This window comes from Homarus americanus, unplaced genomic scaffold (assembly GCF_018991925.1).
Source record: "Homarus americanus isolate GMGI-L3 unplaced genomic scaffold, GMGI_Hamer_2.0 scaffold36734, whole genome shotgun sequence".
NCBI lineage: Eukaryota > Metazoa > Arthropoda > Malacostraca > Decapoda > Nephropidae > Homarus > Homarus americanus.
In genome coordinates this window covers 10,885,665-10,910,172 of record NW_024733126.1, presented here as the reverse complement: position 1 = coordinate 10,910,172, position 24,508 = coordinate 10,885,665, and the positions used below count along the sequence as shown (strand labels likewise).

At 34.4% G+C, this 24,508-nt stretch overlaps 2 protein-coding genes across 8 annotated transcripts in view; one reads left to right on the top strand and one right to left on the bottom strand.

Moving 5' to 3' along the window:
* LOC121869346 (dynamin-like 120 kDa protein, mitochondrial) overlaps window positions 1-15,743 on the bottom strand; it is a 46,073-nt gene extending 30,330 nt beyond the window's left edge. For 2 of the 6 annotated variants that reach the window (XM_042370660.1, XM_042370662.1), the window contains exons 1-8: window positions 15,628-15,743; window positions 14,795-14,873; window positions 14,151-14,354; window positions 13,076-13,220; window positions 10,893-11,021; window positions 6,588-6,641; window positions 5,639-5,719; window positions 2,968-3,093 (exon numbers count right to left, since the gene is read on the bottom strand). In XM_042370660.1, the coding sequence (XP_042226594.1) occupies window positions 2,968-3,093; window positions 5,639-5,719; window positions 6,588-6,641; window positions 10,893-11,021; window positions 13,076-13,220; window positions 14,151-14,354; window positions 14,795-14,873; window positions 15,628-15,656 (847 nt within the window). In that variant the 5' untranslated portion in view covers window positions 15,657-15,743. The other 4 variants (XM_042370661.1, XM_042370663.1, XM_042370664.1 and 1 more) reach the window with 4 other exon arrangements.
* A 698-nt stretch (window positions 15,744-16,441) lies between these two features.
* On the top strand, window positions 16,442-24,380 carry LOC121869345 (cell division cycle-associated protein 3-like). 2 transcript variants are annotated; one of them, XM_042370659.1, is made up of 6 exons: window positions 16,442-16,572; window positions 16,861-17,000; window positions 19,553-19,636; window positions 20,873-21,059; window positions 21,500-21,654; window positions 21,879-24,380. In XM_042370659.1, the coding sequence occupies exons 2-6, from the start codon at window positions 16,875-16,877 to the stop codon at window positions 22,062-22,064; spliced, it is 738 nt and encodes a 245-aa protein (XP_042226593.1). In that variant the 5' UTR covers window positions 16,442-16,572; window positions 16,861-16,874; the 3' UTR covers window positions 22,065-24,380. The 2 variants fall into 2 exon arrangements, with proteins under 2 accessions (XP_042226593.1, XP_042226592.1); XM_042370658.1 differs by lacking the exon at window positions 16,442-16,572 and adding an exon at window positions 16,664-16,755.
* Window positions 24,381-24,508: the final 128 nt, after the last annotated feature.

The window sequence follows — 24,508 nt, the reverse complement described above, 5'->3', positions numbered from 1 at the left end:
GATTTATTATTTATTACTAAAAAGGTAAACAGTCTGGTATTCCCACACATTTATCTAGTAGGGACGTTGGTGGGGGTGGGGAGGAGGGAGGGAGGGACCGGCGACCGACCATCTGTTACCGTGTGAAGAATTTTTTTTTTTTATTAACTTAAGATTTTTATTTTAGCTCATAAAATTCATACAAATTACCAGGCCAGAATATAATTTGCATTGCTGGAATTCTTACAATTTGATGATCATTTTGAATATAAACATCATATATTTTGCATTAGACATACAAATTTTAGATAAAATGTTTTCTCGAGTAAATATGTTATCTTTTGTGCAAAATATATGAAATTTATATTCAAAATATTCCTGGTCTTACAAGGAATCCAGCAATGTCAATTATATTATCCTAACTTTAATCTGAGGTATTATTTAATACAAAATGTTAAAATTTATTTTTTTCACCCACTCTTCTCTTGAAGGGAGGAGTGGTGGGGGGAGGGTTGGGACTGACCGCGCGGTTGGAAGAGGGGGGAGGCAAGGTGGGGTACTTTGATTGACAGATAGTGTCGTGAAGAATATTTTTTTTTTATTAACTGAAGATATTTGTTTTAGCTCATAAAATTCATACAAATTACCCGGCCAGAATATAATTTACATTGCTGGAATTCTTACAATTTGGTGATCATTTTGAATATAAACATCATATATTTTGCATTAGACATAAAATTTTTAGATAAAATGTTTAATCTGAGTAAGTATGTTATCTTTTGTGAAAAATATATGACATTTATATTCAAAATATTCCTGGTCTTACAAGGAATCCAGCAATGTCAATTATATTATCCTAACTTTAGTTTGAGGTATTATTTATTACTATACCTGGTTTTCCCCCCAAAATTTCTCAGAGAGGGAAGAGCCAGGAAGTGTAGTGTGAGAGGGGGAGGGAGTTGAGTCCATTATTTGAATGGACATTAACTTGGGACTGTATTTCTCTATTTCTCTTAAGTATTAATTGTGTGCATGTACCATCATAAAATTAAGATGTTATTTTTACTACAACATAGTTATGTGTCGTCAAAAACTGGAGTTTGGGGATCGGCCTGGACTCCATTTCAATTAATCCCATATGTTATGTTATTCACTTTACGCGTTTCTCGCTTTCCGCGGTACCCTCCGGGTTACATTAACCGCGTAAAGTGAGGGTTAACTGTATATATATATATATATCTGTATATATATATATATATATATATATATATATATATATATATATATATATATATATATATATATATATATATATATATATATATATATATATATATATATATATATATTATGCTATTTTCTATAAAAATGGCATTGAATTTCTGTAAATGTAATGGATTTCATGGGGCAAAGGGAGGCTCAGGAAAGTAACTCCCATATTTTATCCATTTCTTATGGGGAAATTGATTCCGTTAACGTTGTTTCCGTTAACGTTGCGGTTTTCAGGAACAGAACCACGACGTTAAGCGAGGACTCACTGTAGTTTGCAAACAAAAGCCACAACAAACTCATGTTTTCGTAACAGAATCCACAGCCAATCTATATTTTGCAACAAGACACCACAGTCAATCTATATTTAGCAACAACACACCACAGCCAATCTATATTTTGTTACCAAACACCACAGCCAATCTATATTTTGCAACAACACACCACAGCCAATCTATATTTTGTTACCAAACACCACAGCCAATCTATATTTTGCAACAACACACCACAGCCAATCTATATTTTGTTACCAAACACCACAGCCAATCTATATTTTGCAACATCACACCACAGCCAATCTATATTTTGCAACAACACACCACAGCCAATCTATATTTTGTTACCAAACACCACAGCCAATCTATATTTTGCAACAACACACCACAGCCAATCTATATTTTGCAACAACACACCACAGCCAATCTATATTTTGTTACCAAACACCACAGCCAATCTATATTTTGCAACAACACACCACAGCCAATCTATATTTTGCAACAACACACCACAGCCAATCTATATTTTGTTACCAAACACCACAGCCAATCTATATTTTGCAACAACACACCACAGCCAATCTATATTTTGTTACCAAACACCACAGCCAATCTATATTTCATTACCAAATACCAAAGCCAATCTATATTTCATTAATAAACACTACAACCTATATATATTTCACAAAAGAAACCACAGTTAATCTATATTTTCCAACCAAACAGCACAGGAAATTTGTTTTGTGTTCTGGTACCAGACTTCACAGAAAATCTATGTTGTCAAATGACACCACTGTAGGCTTCCTTGCACCTCCCAGTCACTCATTTCACACCTAAATCTAACTTAATATCATCAATATTTTCATACCAATATATAAATTCAATCCAACTTAACAAACTTCTTTAGAGACGATTTGTTTTTAGGATACAGTATAGTATCTATTTGAACTCTACAAAAGCTCAGAGTAATTCTGGCAAAAAAGTGTACAAGGACTAAGACAAGGGACTGTTTCAGTTTTTAATCCTTAAGCCCCGGGTGACGTTGCAGAACGTTCACCTATTTTCCCGCCATTTTTGTATTTCTTATCATTTTTGGAAAAGTTGAATTTTTTCCCGATCCCTGCAGGGGAGGTTACTGCCAGCAGCACCTTAACCCTGGGCTTAAGGATTAATGGAGAAAACAAAACAAAACTGTATTTACATGTCCTTGATGTACAGCATATTAACTATATGTTAATTCAGATTGTCGAGGTTGTACAGTACTGTATTTGAGGAAATATGTGATGGTTTGCCCACAATAAATGTTGTGAAATTTATGTGGAATTTCAGGCTAATTCATACTACTGTACTAAATTCCAGAGGGTTAATTTGTAGGTACAAATCAATCACCAGTGCACAAGCCAATAAGCACCCCAATACTTGCATCCTTTGACAAAGAACTAACCATTGGCTTCAATTTTCTGTTTGAGATCAGCATTCTCACGAGTAAGATTGGAAAGTTCTTTGGTCAAATTTTCAGTCTTTTCCTGCAGTTCCACTTCAATTTGAGACAGTCTCAAGCGAAGAAGTTCTGCAAGGAGGTTTCACAATGGCCTAATGAAATTTCTAATAGGAATGAACCTTGTCAATACTAATTACTGTACAGTATTCCCATCAAATAAAATTTGCATAAAAAAATCCTTCAAGTCAAATAAATTGGTGTTCTAAGCACTTCATTAAAAAAAGGTTTGATAAAGATGGGCACATTATCTTAACAAGGTTTCCAATGCAGGTAAAGATTCTGTCCACATTTCAGTATCTACAGTACTGTATTATAAATTAAACTGACATAAACCATATACTATATACTAGACTTTATAATCTAAACAATAGTTAAAATGACAGTGGAGTGATAAAAACAAATATTAATGACCCTCTTTCTTTCTAATTTGACTTTGCTTATGTTGATGGCAGGCATGCACCTCCTACACATCTGCCTATTGGCTGACTGGACACACATTAACAAAAAAGAATGACCATGAATAGCTTGTCTGCAAATCTGTAGGCAAAGATGGTAATACACAGGGTTCAGGACAAGTCTGCTGCTTAAAGAAAAACCTAAAAACTTACCTTATGACTTACTGGGTTTAAAAATTGGACAACTGGTATGTCTCACATCACAAAATAACTTGTTTGCCCAACAATCTAGCTACAATTTTTTTCAGTTAACAGATATGCAATTATTGCTAAATTTACAAGAGTTACTACTTTGTAAATTAAATTCATTATCACAGTTTGAATTTAGGTTTAATTTTTTTTTGTCTTGGGATGATATTTTAGATTAGGTCTAAGTAAATTAAGAAAGGTAAGGTAAATTAAGGTTAAGTTAAGTTTATGCTAGATTACGTTCATGTTAGGTGGCAACAGGTAGATTTACCATCAAATATTTCAATCATCGACCATCTCCTCACCTTGAAGTCTTAAAGACTTTAGAAAAATTTTAATTTACTGAAGAGTTAAATAAACTAGTGATGCCATCACTACTAGCCTATCCTAAAAACACTGATAAATCTGAATGAATCTCCATGGCTGGGCTGGGTCCCAGTTGTTCACTACTGAGGAATGTAAACAAAAACCTACTAGACAGTTATCTCTTTGGTCACACACATGCACACCATTCATCTTTATCACTGCATAATAGCTTTTGTTGGTACGTGTCCAGTGTAGCATAAGGTGCCTTAGACAATTTCTTTCACTTGAACCAGATTTGAGAAAAAGTATTGATAAATGGAAGACTGAGTCTGAAATCTCTGTAACTGTTGGAGGCTGTAGCAAAGAGCCTCATCATTACAGGCAACCAATTGTAGCAATCTACATCCTTATACCATCCCTAATTATAAAGCTTGGGATGGTATACAGTACAGCACATAGTGGGAGAGTTGCATGTAACACCAAGGAACGATCAACTTTCTTATTAATCAAACAGGGGAAATTAGTTCTTTCCCAACAAACACTAACTATGCTGACTGCTCAGATATGAACAACAAAAGGTCTTCTGCCTCTTGGGGACAGTTGTTGCACCTGAACTCCTCTTTTTGGGATGATGAAAATGAATAGCGGATAGTTGTGTGAGGAGAGAAAATGCCACAGTTGGTAGTTTGTATTATGAGAAACTGCCTGGTAGATGGTGTCTGCCAGAAAAGGTAACTAAAATTGGTCTCAGTCAGCATATAAGTAACTTACACTGAATGAGCATATTGATAACTTAGAAGTGCATTTCTGATTCATGATTAGGTCAGTGTGGAAGCACTATCAGACTATGACACAAAAGTTAATCTGGTAATTGAAGCACATACATTGCCATGCCATAACATAGGGTAACGCAAAACTGCTTGCTTACATCAAATAAATTGGAAATAATTAAAAATTACCTAGAAACATATAAAAGTACCCAAAAAATAATTCATCAAATTTCATCATAAAATTCAATATTATTTACTACTTTCTTGAAGAGAGAGAGAGAAATGCTATTACTACTGTAGGGCAAACCTGGAGAAGTATTCATAGATTCAAACAGATATAATTTACAGTATCTTCTTTCAATAAATGCATTCCACTGCAATTATAATCATAATACATGTACAGTATATGTATATTTCAGTAGCTAGGTTTACCAAAAAGTGCACTGAATCTAACAAAAGTTCAATAATTACTCTTTCATCAATTTCAAAATACAAGTGTCATGAACAGTTACTTTATATACTGCCACTCAGCATGTTGCTTGTACAGTACAGTATTATGTTGTGTGTCATTTTTGCTTTAAAGAATATTCCAGACACAATCATGCACCAAGGCTCATATATTCTCAAGATTACCCAAAAATTTACAATATAGAAAATATGCTACAAAGATACCAAGACATATTAAGGGGTATCAAAACTTATCAATCCATTTTTAATATTATCACATAATATTTTTTACAAATACTGTACTATAACTGTACATTGCTTAGTACTTAATCAAGTAACAGTGTATATATTTCATGTAAGTACAGCATTACAAGTGAGTATAATTAAAGATGCAATGCATCACCAGTAAGTACAGTATCATGGTTTTAATAAAAATAATGGGTTTACCTGCTTTTTCCCGTTCTCGTTCTGCTGCAGATCCCATCGCAGAAAAAGAAATGGCATGTTGTTTCAGGTCTGAGGAGAAGTCTGAAAATAAAATACACATTCATGAGTAGGTTTTAGGCTTATTTTACTTGCATTTGCTATATCTACCAATCACTCTGTCATCTATTTGCCCATTAGCCATCCTTCATTAACATAATCAAACAGGGAGAAAGATATAATACAGTACAAAAAACTTTACAAGAAATTTATGGCAATTTACCATGAAGGTCCCCCAGAATATGTCCCCCCTCCTTAAGAGGTGAGTGTTAGAAACTTTCATGATGCTTTTGTAATAAATGCCTAAGAAGTGAAACTTTTGCTTCACAAACAAATATAGTGAAAATCATGTGATCCACAGACAATTACGAGGAAAAAATATTACAGATGATAGTGTGCAGAATGCAAGACCTATGGAAGCATCATATTATATACAAAAAAGTTAGTAAAATGACTCTGTGAGTATGGTTTTTGTGTTTATTCTACAGACATAACCAAGAATATGGCACAGCACTGAATTCAAAAGCTATTGTATATCTCAAGAAAACTCTTGAGGGTAATTTTCAAAACAAAATTGTTGCTGAAAACTCCCAAGCATTAAAATATAAACCATTTTCTTGGTAAAGTTCAGAACCAACAAAAGACAAGGAACCAAATGAAATTAATAGTAACGGTGTTCTGAGGGAAGGGAATGGCACTGTACTGTATCAGTCTTGTGTGACACCATTGAGTGTGTATTAGTTAATTAGTATATTTATAAATCTAAAGATAGTTTGGAATAAATATTTCAGTGAGTTAATCCCTTTCCTAGAATATGAAGCCAATACTTTCAAGTGGTAACTAGTCCTAGAAGTCTACCCAATACTTTGTAAATAGTACCCATATGGATTCCAGCATCTTGTATTCTACACACCTTTCACCAATGGTGTGGGAAATTTTGCCACCCCGGACAGGGTTAGGATCTCGCCTGGGGGTAAAATGAAAACAAAATGTAAAAAGTGAATGACATAAAATGAATGTGACTAGCAGGGTTGTCAATAAGATACTTCACAAAAGACAAATCATGGAGATCAACATGTCCACAGAACCAGAGCCACTTATGGCTACAATGGGTCAAAAACATTGTTTTAATGGGTGGACTTCAGTGGTGAGGCCCTCTTGAAAATTCTCAATTTTACCATTTTCGAGAATTATTAAATAAGTTACTTTTATCACTGTAAACTGTCACTTTAACCATTACTTTAGTGATATGATTGTGAGTAAAAAAAAATAATCCCACAAGAATTTTACCCAATGATCTCAATCAGCAACTGGCTTACTGACAACCCTGGACTAGTGGGATATACTACACTTTAGGACCAACAACAGCAAGCATTGTGACTCAGTGAAGACCAATAAGCTTCTTTTAAAAAAAAGACAATACAGTTCTGTATTTAGCTGTTATTTTTATACAATCAAGATTCAGTACAATGGGGCTGGACAACATGGGAAATTCGTTAATAGATTACAAGATAAAGAAAAAATATAGAGCGCCTTTGTGTACAAATGATAATTAGGAATAGAATGGTGAACCCAAGGGTGGAGTAATCAGAAGTAAATTTAGGAATAATGTAATGCCATCTTACTGAATATTGAGGAAAATTTAAATAATCCATCCTGATGACCTGATCATCACCCTATGTACGAGCACAAGTCTAAATGATATAGAATGATTGAAGATGAAAGAGTGAAAAGAAAGACAGAGTAATCCCTCTGTGGTACAGTATCTACAAACAAGGATATTACAGATACTGTACAAAACATGACAACAATATAAGGGAAAAAAGTTGCCTAAAAACAATGAAGTTCATCTTGCAAGTATATTTAGCCATAATATGCTTTCTTTTAGGGGAGGTGTCAAGGTGTCATTACCTAATCATTCACATGAAATCTGGTGACCGTGGCATCTTTGCATTACTGATAAACTATAGTTGCACTAAAAACTTATATTCCTATAAAATTCATCCAAGTTACCTCGTGTGTCAAGGAGCTAAAAATCATGTACAGAAATGATCACATCCATCATGTATGATAAGTAAAACATTTTGCATTAGTATGAACCCCCAAAACAGATCAGTGATTTATTTTTTCATGTAGAGTAAGGGATTAGATATTTTTAGGTAATCATTAAATGTACGAGTTGTCTGGTTATTGCAACAAGTTGTGTCCTTGTATTTCCTAAAAAAAACATCATATTTTCCAATTTCGCTGACCCATTTTAGCAGCTTTTTTCACCACCTCACTTCTGATTTCTTATTTAACTTTAATGCTTCTCATTCCTTCATATCCCAAACCTCTTTCTCATTGTTCCACTTAACAAGTGTTCAAAATGTTCTCCCAATCTCTCTTTTACTTCTTTTTGCAACTTTTCTCTTCATCAATCATCTGCTCTTCTTTTGTATTCCATTACCATTTTCTTTATTTCTCTATCAACCACTTTTGCAATTAAAATTTTATCACCACCACTCCTCTAGCAGTAAACTTTCAATACAATTATTCAGGTCTTCCTGAACCTGTCTCCTCATTTCTTTTCCCTAGAGCATGCGCACTCACATTAACCCATCACTCATATGCTATACTGTATATATAATCGGATCCATCATACTGTATTAAGAGTGACCCTCTTGTACAGTCCTACACAATAATCTCAGAACACTTGTGTGCAGATAGTGACAACCGGCATTTATTGTTGTGTTTACCACAAAATGTTGTGGAATTCTGTACATGAATCCAGGGTTTAGTAACTAAACAGTTCCTGCAACACACACCAAACTTTTATGCTCGTTATAATCTATCATTTAGAGGAAATCCTCAACAAACTTTTTATCTAGCATTGGTTAGGATTCCTATACATGTTTATGATGTTTTCTTGCATGGCACGTTATATGTTGTGCACATGTAAACTCAGATAGAGAGAATGGCAAGCTTATCAATGTCAGTCATGATGACTTCCAGCACATGGGATGTTTTCTTTTAAATTCTTTGTCAACAGAATATTACATTACCATCTTTTGACATTTTAATTCTTAATGCTTATCTTAAAAATTACTAAATTTAATCAATCTTTTAAGTTCCATTGGTATATAAATCAAAGTGATAGTGAAATTATTTTGTTGTAAACAGGTTCGGCAATGAGTGAATGAGGTGCCCTCTCCCTAACACCTACGCTAGAGTTGTCCACCCCAACATTATTACAATCACGTCTATATCCTGATACTGTATATTAATAAAGAGTAGGAATGTTATCTCATCATCTATCAAACAAATGATTACAAACATTGTGATTGCTAACTCCCGGTGCAAATCCATGTTAAAAACATACGCACACTCACATGTGCATGCCACACACATGTGCATGCCACACACATGTGCATGCTCACACACACACACACACACACAATGTTCTAACAACTCTAGATATGCCCCATATTTCTAGCTTTCTAAGTACAGTAAGTATCTGGGCTTTTTATTTAAGTTTAATTTAATGACTGCCATTCTGTCTGATGCTCCACAAAGCTTGTTCAGGATTTCCCTTACATGATAGACCATAATGAACTTAAGTGTTTGATGTGTTTTGCAGAACTGTTCAATCACTAAACCCCAGATTCATTCCCAGACTTTTATAACATTTTGTAGTAAACACAACAATAAATGCCAGGAGATGCTATCTGCACACAAGTGTCCTAATATTGTTGTGTAGGACTGTACTTCTTCATTAATTGTGGGATAACACAGTTTGCTTCTATTCTTGCAGAATCTTTTGACTTCACACCCTTTATTAACACAAAGTAACATGTTATTTACCGAGTAGTAATTTTCTTGAGATAAATGTATACTCTTTATCAGGTGCCTTCATGAGAGCTCCAGCCATGTCAATATTATGTTACCGGTACTCACTTTGTTTCGGTAATTTTCGGGTTAATCATACTGTTTAAATTTGAATTACAACAAACATTTGATGTATACTACTTCACTCCTTCATTACTGTCATCCATTATAAAACCTTATACTAAGGAGAAGTAATGTCAGGTATTTATTCCTCCAACAATCCTGAGGTTGATGTAGAAGTACTGGATGCAGGTAACCATAGAAAGCATGGTAGCAAAGTCAGGATCAAGATAGGTGCCAACTCAGTGATACCCACTGGACCCTCAGACTGACTCAGCAGGGCTACACTGAACCTCTCACTTCAACCATCTTTCTACGAGAGCATATTGCCTGCCATGGTGGAAATTATCTATATGGAAGGATCAGTTTCCAGATGAGAGAAATGGGGACTATATGGGTCTCCAAGTATGGGAAACACATAGAGGGAGGATAAGAAAAAATTAATAATCCATCTCAGCTCAATAACAAGGACACTTACTTGTACAAAAACAAAAATTTCACATAAATGCAGCAATACAGTTTTTTATTCTATTATGCATTGTAAATGTTAATAAGAATTTTTCTAGACACCAACCATTCAAGAGTAGACAGCGATATTACCAAGTACCAGTGCACTTTGAAAACCTACATGTTTGGTTGGCTCACACTGGAGAAGGGTGTCATCCAGCCTGACCCTACAAAACATTGTAGGTTTTCTCTGGGTACTCTTGCTTTCCACAAACTGACAGCCTGAATGGCTAGTTAGCTGATAGGTGGTGAAAATTATAATATAAAAAAAACATTTAGTAAATAAACTAAAAGATTGTTTCAATGACATGCAGTATTTATTCAATCCTATCTCTCTCTCCTTCAACCTAAACTAGTAATCAAACTCAGCTTAATTTGGTCTTTTCAACTCTCAAACTCTAACAGGGGCAGAAGGAAGCAAGCAAGTGTGCAATGACAAATGGCTGGAAAAGCAGTAGTAATCCATGACTGGCAAATTATAACTTATGTACTAATAAATACCCTCAAGATAATAAAATACTGCATATATGTCAGGAAATGATAGAAAGAAAGCAGTGTTTAAATGATGAGAAGACAGATAAGGCACAACAATAATAATAATAATAATAATAATAATAATAATAATAATAATAATAATAATAATAATGATAATAATAATAATAATAATAATAATAATAATAACAACAACAAAAATAGTCTTCCATGAGTGATGCAACTTAGATATCCCATAAACTTAGATAGGAAGGGGATTGTTAATAAAACAACATACCAAGAACTTCCTTACCATCGGAGAAGATGCCAGCACTGTCTGCCTTCTCTTCCTCAGCAGCCCTGATTGCATCATCCAGACGTTCTTTAAACCACAACATTAACTGGTCATAACGAGATTCACCGAGTTCTTTCAGTTTAGGGTCTGCAAATATAAAACACCTTATACTGTATGTACAGTGGGGTATGCTATAACGAATCTAATTGGTTCTAGAACCTTGTTCGTTATAGCATTCGTTCGGTATAGGATTAATCCGTTCCAGGCCCCCAAATACAACCACTTAACACTGAAAAATATAATATAAAATTGTAAAAATTGTAAAAAAGTGCATAAATATGCATCTAAACCCCTGAAATAAAAAATATCATTAATATTTGTAATAAAAAAACAATAAATTAAAAAAAAAAAATTAAATTAAATAATGTTCGTTGTAGGAGTTTCGTTCGTTATAGCATTCTCAATTTTATAGGTAAAACTGTTCATTATAGGAATATTCGTAGTAGGATCCGTTCGTTATAGCATACCCCACTGTACTTCATATAACTCCATTTCACTCTGGCTTTCATCCTATAATTGTCTCATCCAATGCACTGAAAGAAATTATGATCAAACTTTTCATAACGTGGTAAATAATTCTATGAGCAACATTCTGAATATCATAATCACCATAATAATAATAATGATAATCCTATGCCCTATACACAAATGGACAAGTCAGCTAGTGCTAAAAAATTTGCGACATACATAACCAATCTGAACTCTTTTATGGCAGTATATGAGGTATACTCTAGTAAGAAATTTATTCCAGATTTTCAATGCGAGTCGTTCACTAGGCTGAGACTCATGTCACAACCTCAGAGTAAAGACAGGAAGGTAGAGTCACACCCGTGCCCAGCTAGGAGTATGTCAGTGCGACGACAGTCATATATTGTACAAAATGAATGACACAAATTGCTTGAATGTCTGCTCCCTGCACACTGCAGTGATATGTATCACATGCTAACTTTAGCCTGCATCAATGAGTTCCTAAATGAAAATACAGTGTATGTGTGTCTGAATTATGTAATTATGTACAGTCCCCCCAAAAAGTATCATTGGTCATGGGTAGATGTGATTCGAAGCTTTCCGAGCAATGTTACTCGACCTGTTTCTAAACTGTTGGTAGTTTTACATGATTTGGAGTGCCAGTCATCAATGTGGAAGAGCTTGTGATGTCTCATGAGGAGGAACTTACTCCTGATGACTTGAAGCAACTGGATGAGATGTTACAGGTAGAGGCTGACAGTGGTGAGGAGGAAATTGAAAGTGATGACCATATATCAGCTAAACAGTTGAAAGATATGATTTACTACTGGGAGAAGTTCAGGGAACTGGCTTCAAAGCACTCAGATGTGGAAAAAAATGAACTAACTTTGTGTCATGTTGAGGACTCAGTGGTCTCCTTTTTTAAACATAAGTTAATGGTGAGGAGGAAAGATGCCTCACAGACCACAATTGACACTTTCTTCAGTAAAAGGCAGAGGGAACAAGATGCTATCCCTCAGCCTCCACTTCAAGGAGAGAGGATGTTCATGGTGGAGAATCTGTCAGTCCAGAGGTTCCTGACATTTTCATGGAAGGTGACTCACCTTCCAAGAAGCAGTAAAATGCTTCTCCTCCACCTCCACTTCCTTCTCTTCTCCCTTCTCCTCCTCCACCTCCCACTTCAAATTCACATCATCATCATCATCAAGGAGCCTTCTACATACACACCTCAAAGTAAGTGAACTTTTCTACTTTTTTTGTTGAATTTAGGCAATTTTCAGTGAGCTGCAACCAATTACCCAAAAACCCATTGAAACAATGGTTTCGGTTAATGAGCAACCTGCTGGAACGGATTGTGCTCGTTAACCAAGGGACCACTGCGTGTGTGTGTGAATTACACGAAAGCGCTTGGGAACTTTGTGTTTTCTTCTTTCCTTGTGGTTATCAGCATATATATATATATATATATATATATATATATATATATATATATATATATATATATATATATATATATATATATATATATATATATATATATATATATATATATATATATATATATACATACATATATAATAAAAAAAAAAAAAACTAAAAGCATTCTACTCATACCATAGTGAACATGTCAATTATACCAAAAGAAGACAAAAACTTCAAGTCACAACTGTTACCAAGGGTAAACTCTGGAACAGCATTCTTGATCTTGTCTCTGTATGATATGAGAGTACTCCTAACAGCATCCAATTCTTCTTGTGATGGCATGATAGATTCCAGAAATTTTGTGTCTGGCAGAGCTTCTTTCCATTGTTCGTATGTCTGATGGGATGACCAAGAAAAACATTACAAGTGTTAATACAGTATAAATATTTTTCTACTCATATCTTTTCTTTTTCTTTCTTGCTTGCTTGTCTAGGTAATATCTCAAGCAACTTTTGAGTTAGGATGCTAAAATGTGGACACAATAGTAACCAAGTACAGTACTTTGGCATATGTGGCTTTCTTTTTTACTCATTTTGCCAATGGCATGGCATGGGAGCAGTGTAAATTTAACATACCAATACCACATTGCATTTTTCAACAGATATGAACAATATACAAAAGTATTTAAAAGTTCTTCATCATTACACAGCAGATTTTACTATTCAATTTCTTGGAAAAGTTTCGCCCTTGTATCTTGTAATGAATACAATGTAGAGTACAGCTAAACCCTACATTCACCAACCACAAAATAATTAGCAAAATATTTTTATTAATCACGGGATATGAAAATTATTTCCCTTTTATTTAGGCCTTTGATTAACTATTCTACTTTCTATTTGCTGTTAAAGAAATGCTCGAAATAAGCAGCTTCTGGCTGTTAAAAAACAAAACATAAAGGAGACTAATTATTGACTATTTTCATGTAATTAATTCATGTTTATTTTGAATAAAGAATAATGAAACTGATATGGACATTATAGCATTGTCAAAGGATAGAGCAAAACATTACACATCATTACCTGTGTATGAAGAACTTACATAATATGTTTGGTTATAATGTACTTAATAGAACTTTAGTTATTACTAGGAAATCCAGTGTCTACAGTCATAGGCAGATGGATGGATATATCATCATAACTATACTGTATACTACAGCTGTACCTCCCATTCCCCAAAATACATTTTCGGTTGGAAGATATCATTAACTAGCTTGCGATATAACTGCATACAGTATCCCTAAATTGTTCCATAAGATGAAAACTATACCTTTGCTAAAGCACTGCCACCTGCGAGACTTCCACCAAGCACAAGGTAGCGTATTTTGAGAGCTCCACGAAGCACCCTGGCTATAAGCATTCCTATTCCCCGAGAAGGTACGCCATAATTTGGACCCGGAAGTGTGAGTAGATTTCCTCGTGCAGGTAATAGTGACGAGTAGTGACGTAATACTGGTACAAACACTGTTCTGACCTGTAAGGCAAACAGATAAATTTAAATACAGTACAATACAGGTGTATATATACTTGTATACTATATATATATATATATATATATATATATATATATATATATATATATATATATATATATATATATATATATATATATATATATATATATATATATATATATATATATATATATATATATAGTTACAAGGGAAGAATGAAATAAAGTTAAGTCTATTTTCACAGTGAAAAGTTGTGTGGGGATTTAAGTACAGGTATCAGTATTTAAAAGGGTCCTGCATCCCAAGGTACTGTATATATGATAACCTGTAATTTAACATCAACACATTGATATGGTACTCATATATATATATATATATATATATATATATATATATATATATATATATATATATATATATATATATATAGGTAATGTAAACCACAGCCATCAATACTTACTTGGTCTCGCTCATTCTGATGACATAACTTCTGTCTAGCCCACCTTGATTGACTCACCCCCACTACTCGAACTGCATATCTGAGAATAAACACAAAAGTACAGTGGAGTCTTGATAATTCACAAAATATGAATTTGCTTTCTTAAATTCTTAAACATCTAAAAGTAATTTTTTTTTTTGGTTTTGGTGTTTCCTGGTTTATAAATAATATCTCTTTGGCAAAACGAAATACTGTATCACACCAAGTCTTCTTATGTTGATTTTCTTGAAATGAAGCACTTTAGCCATTAATTCCACATCATATTTTTGGTAGAGAACAATGTGATCTATTCACAATAAAAAATTCTTCTCCATCTTAGCACACAGAATTTTGGCCGCCAAATCAGGTTTCCTCGCCCGCACAGGAAGAAATCATTGTTACTGCTAGTGTAGGGGTTATACTGTATGTCCATAAATATGCATTTCCCATGGAAGTAAAGATCATATTGGTTTATTAAAGAAAAAATATGTAAGAATCCATTAATTCCCTCAAGTTGCTGGTTAAGGAACACATCATATTAAGTAGTTCACATGTTAATATATATAAATTGTAAATATGGCTAACTTAGGTGTGGCCCCTTCGTAAGCCAGTATCATGTTGAGTCCCATATATTACCAGAGCTAATCAGGTGGTCTACATCATACTATATACAAACAATATATGAGGTCCATAAATTACCTCCTTGGATTTATGATACAATTTCAAAAATTTCATCCGGCCTAGTGAAGGCTTAATATACCCACAACATTACCTCTCAACCTAAATGATAAGGAAAAAAAATCACATTTACTTACCCAAACCTTCCTTTCATTAATTTATACATTCTGTACTATAAAACAGTGAAACATTTGGTATAATTGATCCACTATATTGTGTTGCCGGACCAGCTGATCTTCTGCTAGTGTTGTCTATTTCCAGGTTCTAACGTTGATTATTATAAAACAGAATATAAATCTATTTTTCTCTTTTTTCACAGTAATAATATAAAATAAAATATTATATTGTAAAAAAAAGTATAAATTTGATATCTTCATTGCATATTTGCCAGTTTGAATAATTCTCTGCTATATAATACTGATACACACCCCAGGTTATTTCATCAGAAGTATTTTTATTCAAGTTCATTATATCGTCCCCGCTCCTTTATAAGACTTACTTAACATTATTTATAATAGAATGACTAAATATATAATATAAAAAAACTGAAAATTGTCTTCTAATGTCCATATCACTTAAAACTAAAGGAAAGGCGTCAATAGTTTATTAAATTAAAACCCAAGGAGCAACAAACCTTTTAGACACCATGGTCAGGAGCAACTTTAATTAAGGGAACACAAGACAATTTTATTCACAATATAACTTGTAAGTTGTAAGGGATACAATCATTAATGGTGAATAAGCATCAAGGAATATATCTTCCTTGATAAATATATAGGTACCGAACACGTTATGAATCAACATCTCGAGTAAATGCTCTTTCTTTCGTGATTGATAAAAAAATGAGAATAATTCCTTAATATTAAATACAAATATTGACTTAAAGTTAAGGAAGGGAGTTGGGTGGTAGACGCTGAGGCTTTATCTTAACTCTGATTGGCCAGAAGTCATGACGTCAGGTATATGAAGCTTAACCTTGACGGTGATTGGTTAATTTATTTTGTGACGTCATATGTTTACATTTTCAAAAACCTGCCCTCGCGTGTCTCTGTTTCCTGTGACCATTTGTCCAGCCCATTGAGGTGACTAGTGAGGGTGTATAGTTGGTGTCAGCATACAGTGGTGTTATATCTAATGGCCCTTTCTTTACATGTACATCAAGTTTAATGAGTTATAATTGACTTTACTTTATCCTCTTCTCCACTGATCGGCCTGTCAACCACTGAGGCTGGTGGTCATGTCTGCCACACTATTGGCTCCAGAATGTACCTGAACTTTGTTTCTGTCATGACATGTTCCTAATATGCTATTTATTTAATTGATGATATGTATATTCTTTTATGTGATGACATTTTTCTGTTAATTTCCAGATTCAGGAGTAACAATGGGAGGCCTAGCAAGCAAACACATGGAGGACATTTTCAAGGCTCCAGGGACTCCCCAAAATACTCATGTTTTGCCTGGGGATCCTCGTTCACCATCTGATTACATATCGAGGACTCCTATTGCTGTAAGGGAACTATATAAAGATTCTGTATTGCTTAAATTTCTACTAGTTAAGGCTAAATAATAAATTATTTTCCTGTGGCAATTTTAGCAGTCTCACTCTGTGCAAAGTATCGCTGTGTTAGGTTAATACTGTGTCTCAAGTTGGGTAATTTTTTTCAAGTGGACAACCAATGTATATTTTGTTGTGCAATATGTCTGTCCGATGTTCTAGGCAATTTTAAGACACTTTTCTTCTATGACGTTTCCCTCGCAAATGACCTAAAAATACCTAATCTAACTTCCTAACCAGGGGGCGCTGCCCCCTGGTATATTTAAGTAATTTGCGAGGGAAACGTCAAAGAAGAAAAGTGTCTTAAAATTGCCTAGAACATCGGAAAAAAAAATATTGCTAAAAAAAATATACATTGGTTGTCCACTTGAAAAAATTTACCTGAAGTTGTCATGTGCAGAACCATATTGATACTTATATAGAGATAGAGAAAATAGATAATTTACTCTACAGTAAAGCATATATGTTGGAATTTTATAGTTTTCAAGTTATTTTGAGATTTCTATTTTAAACATAATATAGCCACTCCTCGACTTAGGACGGGGTTAGGGACCCAAATCCAGGTCTTAAGTCGAAAATGCAAAGATAATACATAGAAAATCTAAAATGGGTGTCTTTTTTTCTTCTCAGCACCACAAAACTCTCACTTTTAAGCATGCCAACCATTTTAAAAGGAATTACAAACGAAAATTTTGTCAGTACACAGCGCAGTCACTAATGTCGGGACTCGAAAATGCGTAATTTGAAAAAAAATTGTACGACTGGGGCAATTATATGTCCAGGTGGTCGTAAGTCGAGGAGTAGCTGTACATTACAAGTTTACGGGGAAATGAGCATAAGTTTGGATGTCATGTGATAAGAACATAAGAAAATAAGGAGACTGCAATAGGCCGGTTGGCCTGTGCATGGCAGCTCCTGTCAAGAGTTACTACCACTCTCTATCATCCATGACTCTATCTAGCCTCCTTTTAAAACTTTACAGCATTCCAGTACTTACTACAAAGTTGCTAAGCTTGTTCCACTCGTCCACCACCCTATTTGTGAACCAGTTCCTTCCTATCTCCCTCCTAAACCTAAACTTATCCAACTTCAATCCGTTGCTCCGGGTCCTATCCTGCTCGGATATTATAAGAACTTTATATCTCCTCTATTGATTTCTTTCACCCACTTAAATACTTCTATCATATCTCCCCGCACTTCGTCTTTCTAGGGAATGCAAGTTTAGTTTCTTTCATCTATCTTGATATGGAAGGTTTCTAAGTCCCGGAATCATTTTCGTCATTCTTTGCTGCACCGACTCCAGTGAATTGATATCCATTCTACAATAAGGGCACCAGAACTGAACAACATAATCGAGGTGTGGCCTGACTGGCGCAAGATATAGTTGCAATAAGACCTCTGCACTCTTATTACTTACACTTCTAGATATAAAACCTAATACTCTGTTTGCCTTATTTCGAACATTAACGCAAGCTCTGGAATTTGAATTGCGTAGTTGTAAGGTGGCATCTCTCTATGAAGGTCAGTCCTTGGCGTGTAATTTTTGAGAACAAAGCCGCAGCTGTTGATATCTTCAGGGCTCATGATGATCTCCCTTCTTCAGTCATGTGTCCAAGGCATGATTCACACTGTCAATATCATGATGTTTGGCACACTTGTTATTGCAGTAAGTGACAGACACTCCCCAAGAGGAAGGCAGGAGCTACCCATGACCTGTGTAACATAAAACAAAAATGGCTGGCCCGATGATGCGGACAGTGTACAGTATTAAGGGTTTTTAAAAATTATTATTAAATGTAAAGCAGGATAGTTAATGGAAAGTTAATAGAAAATATTCACCCACCTGTTGTTAACTGTAATTTAAATGTCAAATATGACAAAGTCGTCTACTATACTTGCTAATTAGTTGTTAAAATTAAATGAGGAGGAATTGTGTTAGGGGTCTCTGAAGAAACAGATAATTGGGTACCCGGGTAATTATTTATTGTATGCTTAGTGTGGCATCCAGTAATTATTTTATTATAAACATCAGAAAAATAATTAAACATCTATACTTTTTCTGTGCATATAAACATTTATAGTAATAAAAATAATAATACACTAATAACAAGAATGTTGATGTTTATTCAGTATAATTGTTATACAGGTTTACAATTGGATAAGCATGTTTATAAACTGCAGTTTTACAGTTCAGCATGAATATAGACAGTGTAGGTATACAGTGCATGTAGGCTGTTGGAGTACCTGTACAGGTATACAATTTCTTGTATGCAGAGACAATGCAGGTAACAACAATGGTAAACAGTAAAGCATCTTGATCAAGGATAGCCAACTGGGCTGTCAGGCGCTTGATTCCAGGAAGGTTAAGAATCGCTGTCTGTTTGCTTACACTTTGTCACTGATGCTCCTCTCACACTCATCTACTCAACCAATAGGAGCTTTATACAGGTTTACTTCAAATACTATATACAGTATCATAGCCTTCTTCTTGCTATCCTCAACAGGTAACCAACACTCCAGACAGCAGTAATGATGGCACGCCACGTCTGAAAGTGCTCGCTAGTGATCCTCGCTCTCCTAACACAGATGTGAGTCTGTTGCCTTATATGCTTTATATTCATTGGTTTGCCTTTGATGGCTTTGAATGAATTTCAGATTGTGAAAGGGGTCAGGTGTGAAGGTGGAATCAATGGATGTTATGGGGCCGGCAAACCATACTCACTAAGGTATTCTTGTGTTGCTTCTTTCGGGTAGAGGTTGGTAATCTTTGAATACCTTAAGGAGATGTGACTGCCTTGCCAGCTAAAAAGGTGCTTGGAAGCCCTGCATACACTGTAATGTCCAATTCCAGTCTGTAAAAGTAAGTGGACAATAGGAAAAGCATTCAGCCATAAAACTAGCTACAAATTTACCAGGTGGCAACTGGGATGCCATGCCATCAGGTCATCATGGTTAACCCACACAAGCATGGAAAATGGTCATAACAGGGTGATGTTGATGATGTGAAGCAGCAGGACTTTTCTCAGAAGCCAACTGCAGATCTCTCTTTTTGTGTAAAGTTATTAAAAATGGTGTAATTACACCTGAGATAAACCATTTTCAAAGATGATTCTCTCATCAACTTGCACATGCAAAATTTATATGATTTTCATGACATAATCATTGCCGATGATTTACTTGGTGTATTCCTGGTAACACTCATGATGACAGTGCCTCTGGCGGGGTAGCACTTAAAAAAGTAAATTTGTCCAATAATACTCTGATTATTGTTGATCAAATGTTTCTTTTAATGAACCTAAGCGCAAAGTTTCAGGAGGGAGAGAAGAATTTGTTTATGGTATTAATGAATTTAGAAAATTTTTATGATTGGACAGATTAAAAGAATATGGGAATTAATTCCCCGGAATGAGTGGCGTGGATGTCATCTAGTGATTTTTATGGGAGAATGTGCTGCTAATGTGTAGTGCGAGGTTGTGTTGAAGTGACTACATAACCCAGATACAGTACTGTAGATATTTGGGGACTACCATAAGAGAACACATCTTTTACAGTAGTAAAAATGAATTAATGACAATAAACAAAAGGAGATCCTGTGTGTGTATGTGCATGATTACTCTTTATCTTGTTCATCCTACATTGAACTGGTAAATGGCTTTGAAGAGTGAAAACTTTATCCAAAGTGAATCATTACCCAAGAAAATTTCTTGACCAGCACAACACAGCCCAATGCTTGCAAATTTGTGTTTAAAGGAGAATTTGAATTACTTCATTTATACATAGTTGAACATCTTTTATATAGTTTCAAGAGACTTTCATTTTTCCAGGTGAACCGGACTCCTATTGTTGTTGAGACCAACACTGAGCGTCGTCGTCCTTTTCATCTCAAACCTTCCAGACTCGAGCAGCTTGAGTCTGTATCAAGCACTTCTAATGGGAGCAATGACACTGAAAATGATCCTAGGTCACCTACAACAAAAGTTCCCAGAACACCTTTGGATGAAAAAGAACATGGTGTGTAAAGCCAAAAGTTTCCTATTGATACAGTATATTAATACTTGATGACTTAGTAACTACTTTTCTGGCTATTGCCCTTAAGCCAGGTAGCTTGTAATATGAAGGAAGAGTGTGTTGCTCCTGATTCCAGCTACCTTGAGCCATGCAGGAAAAGGCATGCAGAAATAAAAAACACTATTGTAAATCAAGTTGACGTCTGGGATCTAACATTTTACAGGAAGTGATTGAATTATGCCAGTCTTACATAATCTGTTGTGTATTGGTAAAAGGAAAGACTAGGCACTAACAAAGGCATATAATTATTAGACACAATATTTATTTATCATTTCACTACTTGTCATCTTACTGTCTCATCAGGAGGTTGGTCTGTTCTTTGTTATGACTTTATTGTCCAGTTATATTTGGATGATGTATTAAAATAGTATCTCAATTTTCAGTTTTTGATACAGAACCCATTACACAAAATGACAGTGAAAACAGTGCAGACCAATATAGTACTGAAGTTGAAGAGGCAGCAGCCAGTGAAAACATGGATGACCAGGAGAAATCTTTGGTGAAAAAGCTTTTCCCATGTGGTGGATCGACAGACAAGGTATGTTGCTAGTGGTACTATTGTTGTTATCATAGTTTGAGATTTAATTCTTTCACCTACAGATATTAGAATTGCTTAAAACTGGACAGAAATTCCAAGGAATGTGATCTTTTAGATGAAATTACTTTAATCCTATCATGAATTCCTTATTTTTGCTGTATGCATACCAGTAAATGCCATCTTTGGAAAATTTTACTTTAATTACTTATGCATCTTGATTCTAGATGCGCCGTCCACTAACTTCAGTGCAGAATACTGCATCTAATAACACACCTCGTGGCCGCCTTCAAGCTAAGCAATGCAAAAATGTTGAGGAGGAATATAACAAAAGTCAAAAGGTTATTCTTGATCAATTGTCCCAGGAAAATACTGTTGTAGCTTCCAGCACACAATTTGTTGAAAGTATTTGATATGTTAAAGTTCTTGAAATATAAGAAATAATTTTTGTGTGTGTTGCTTTAGGTTGTTAAATTATAATCATAAGACTATAATAGCTTAGCTAAAGAAAGAGTCAATGCTTTGCCAATTGAATTTTTTAAGTCAGTTATAATGACATGGAAGATTCAAAACAAAGATTTGGGACCAAGTTAATACAGTACTACAAAACTTTTTATACTCTTCAATATATCCCTTGATTTTCCACGATTCATTTTAATTATATAACTCTCTCGGTACCCAGGCAAGTATCCATCTAACCTCCAAAATGATCAATTCAAGTCTACCACAGATATGTTTATAGTGTAGAGAATTTTTTTGTGGTGGTTAAATACAAGAGGATAAATGACAAGTGCCATGCAGATTCAGTTTGCAAAAAAAAAAAAAAAAAAAAAAATTAATATGTACATATACGGTTTTCTCTCCCACTTGGTAAAGCAAAATAGTTTAATTTTGTTATACAGTAGTACAGTATATAATTTTTTCATGGCTGACATAGTAGCATCTGATATAATATTTCAAATTTTGTCTGTTGTGATCATTGTGTTTGTGTTTGCTATTGAATGACTTGGTTAAGTGTGAAATTTGTATACAGTACAGTATACTGTCCACACTTATGCAGTATTACATGCTGGAAAGATTATTTCTGTTCTTTGTTTTGTGTAGTTTCTCAAGTTTAACTATCAGTATGTTTACTTGTATAGCCATGCATATAGACCTGTATTAGACACTCGACACTGACCATATAATTTTTGTTTGCCATTCTCGGGTTTAATTCATGGGAGCCAAAAGATGTGCAGTTAGATTATGGATCAACATGTGGGATTGTGATATAGTGTGATACACTTCATACTATCCAAGGTGGTCATTTGATGGTCATGTAATTTAGATGAATGAAACAGATAGAGATGGAAAATATTGAAATGCTGTAGGCATTTTCCTGTTAAGTATCCTGATTTTACCCGACTCAAATTGCTTATTGAACTTTGCGTTTTCCTTTTGTTGACTTTTTAGTGGATAATCTTATAATCACATGCTTTTTTTGTTTTAATCAAACTAATCTTAGCCTAATTAACCAGGTTTGTTTGAAAGTGACTACTAATGTGTTAAAATTAACATGAACATTCTCCATTGCAATCCAGTCACAATTTATTTGATCAGAATATAAGTTCTGACCCTATCTAACTTAAGTTAGTTATGACTTACTGATTGTTAATAGGATTGTGAGTTAGGCTTGTGAGTGCTGAAGTAATAACCGTAGTCATTTACTTGAACATCCCCCCCCCCCCCATAAAAAAAATTATGCTGTGGTAAATATTTTTTTTTTATGGTTGTCACTTTTAAATTATTAGACCAACAATAACAAACTTGGATAGCATACACTCTGCATCAGAATATTGGACTTGGGTCCATACAGCACTGTACTTCTATTGGACTCCATTTATCCTTTACACTATAAGCTCCTCATGGATGATGGCATATGCAAAATGCTTGTAGACATTTTGTGTCACATATTACTGTACATGTAGTTGCTGTGAAAGGGTACTGCAGTTATTTTGCATTTAAGGGTCAGGGGACAATAACTAGTACTGCTTTGCATTTTGCCAGAGTTGACTCCGTAATGAGGAACCGTGTAAAATTACAAAAATGATAGCCTTTTGTTTATCATCGGAATTTTTTCTTTGGTGTATTAAAGGAGCTCCTTGTCTTCAAGCCACTCTTCTCAGCCAGGCTATCAGTTTAATGGACTCTTTCTTCAACTCACAAATCACGAAGATTATGAGGTGATCTGATAGCTTCATTACTTTCATCCCCCTCATAAAAATACAGTATGACTAAACTAATTTTGTTTTGTTTTTCTTGTAAGAATAATGTAAAAGGTTCTTTTTAAAATAATATTTTGATTCACATATTTGACTCATCTTAATTAACTCTGGATCTGTCCCCATTTTAATATTGTATATACAACTCAGTCATAAATAATGGAACATTAAATGTCTACAATATATTGGATTCTATTTTACATTCATGTATGACAGAAAAATGGAAGGCTATATTAGAGATGTTGTATAATAGTCCTTTTGTATTACCAGGTTGTTCCACACTTTAATCCGATGTACAGGTCATCATAAAATCTCGTCAACTTATTTTACCCTTTCTTGATTATTTAATTTTTTACTTTTTTTCGTGATGTATTGACACGTGTATTCTTTTAAGCCTACAGTGGTGTCAGTTTTATACTGGATTGTATTGTTTTTGTTGGTATTATCCAATACAATAATTTACTCAAACTGTCTTTAATTTCCATTTCTGGAGTGAGTAACAATGAAATATACACTCGTTTTAATATTTGGAAGTCATGTTTTAAAAGGATGATTTAGGTTCCAAAAAACCATAAACATATGGGAAAAAAATAAGG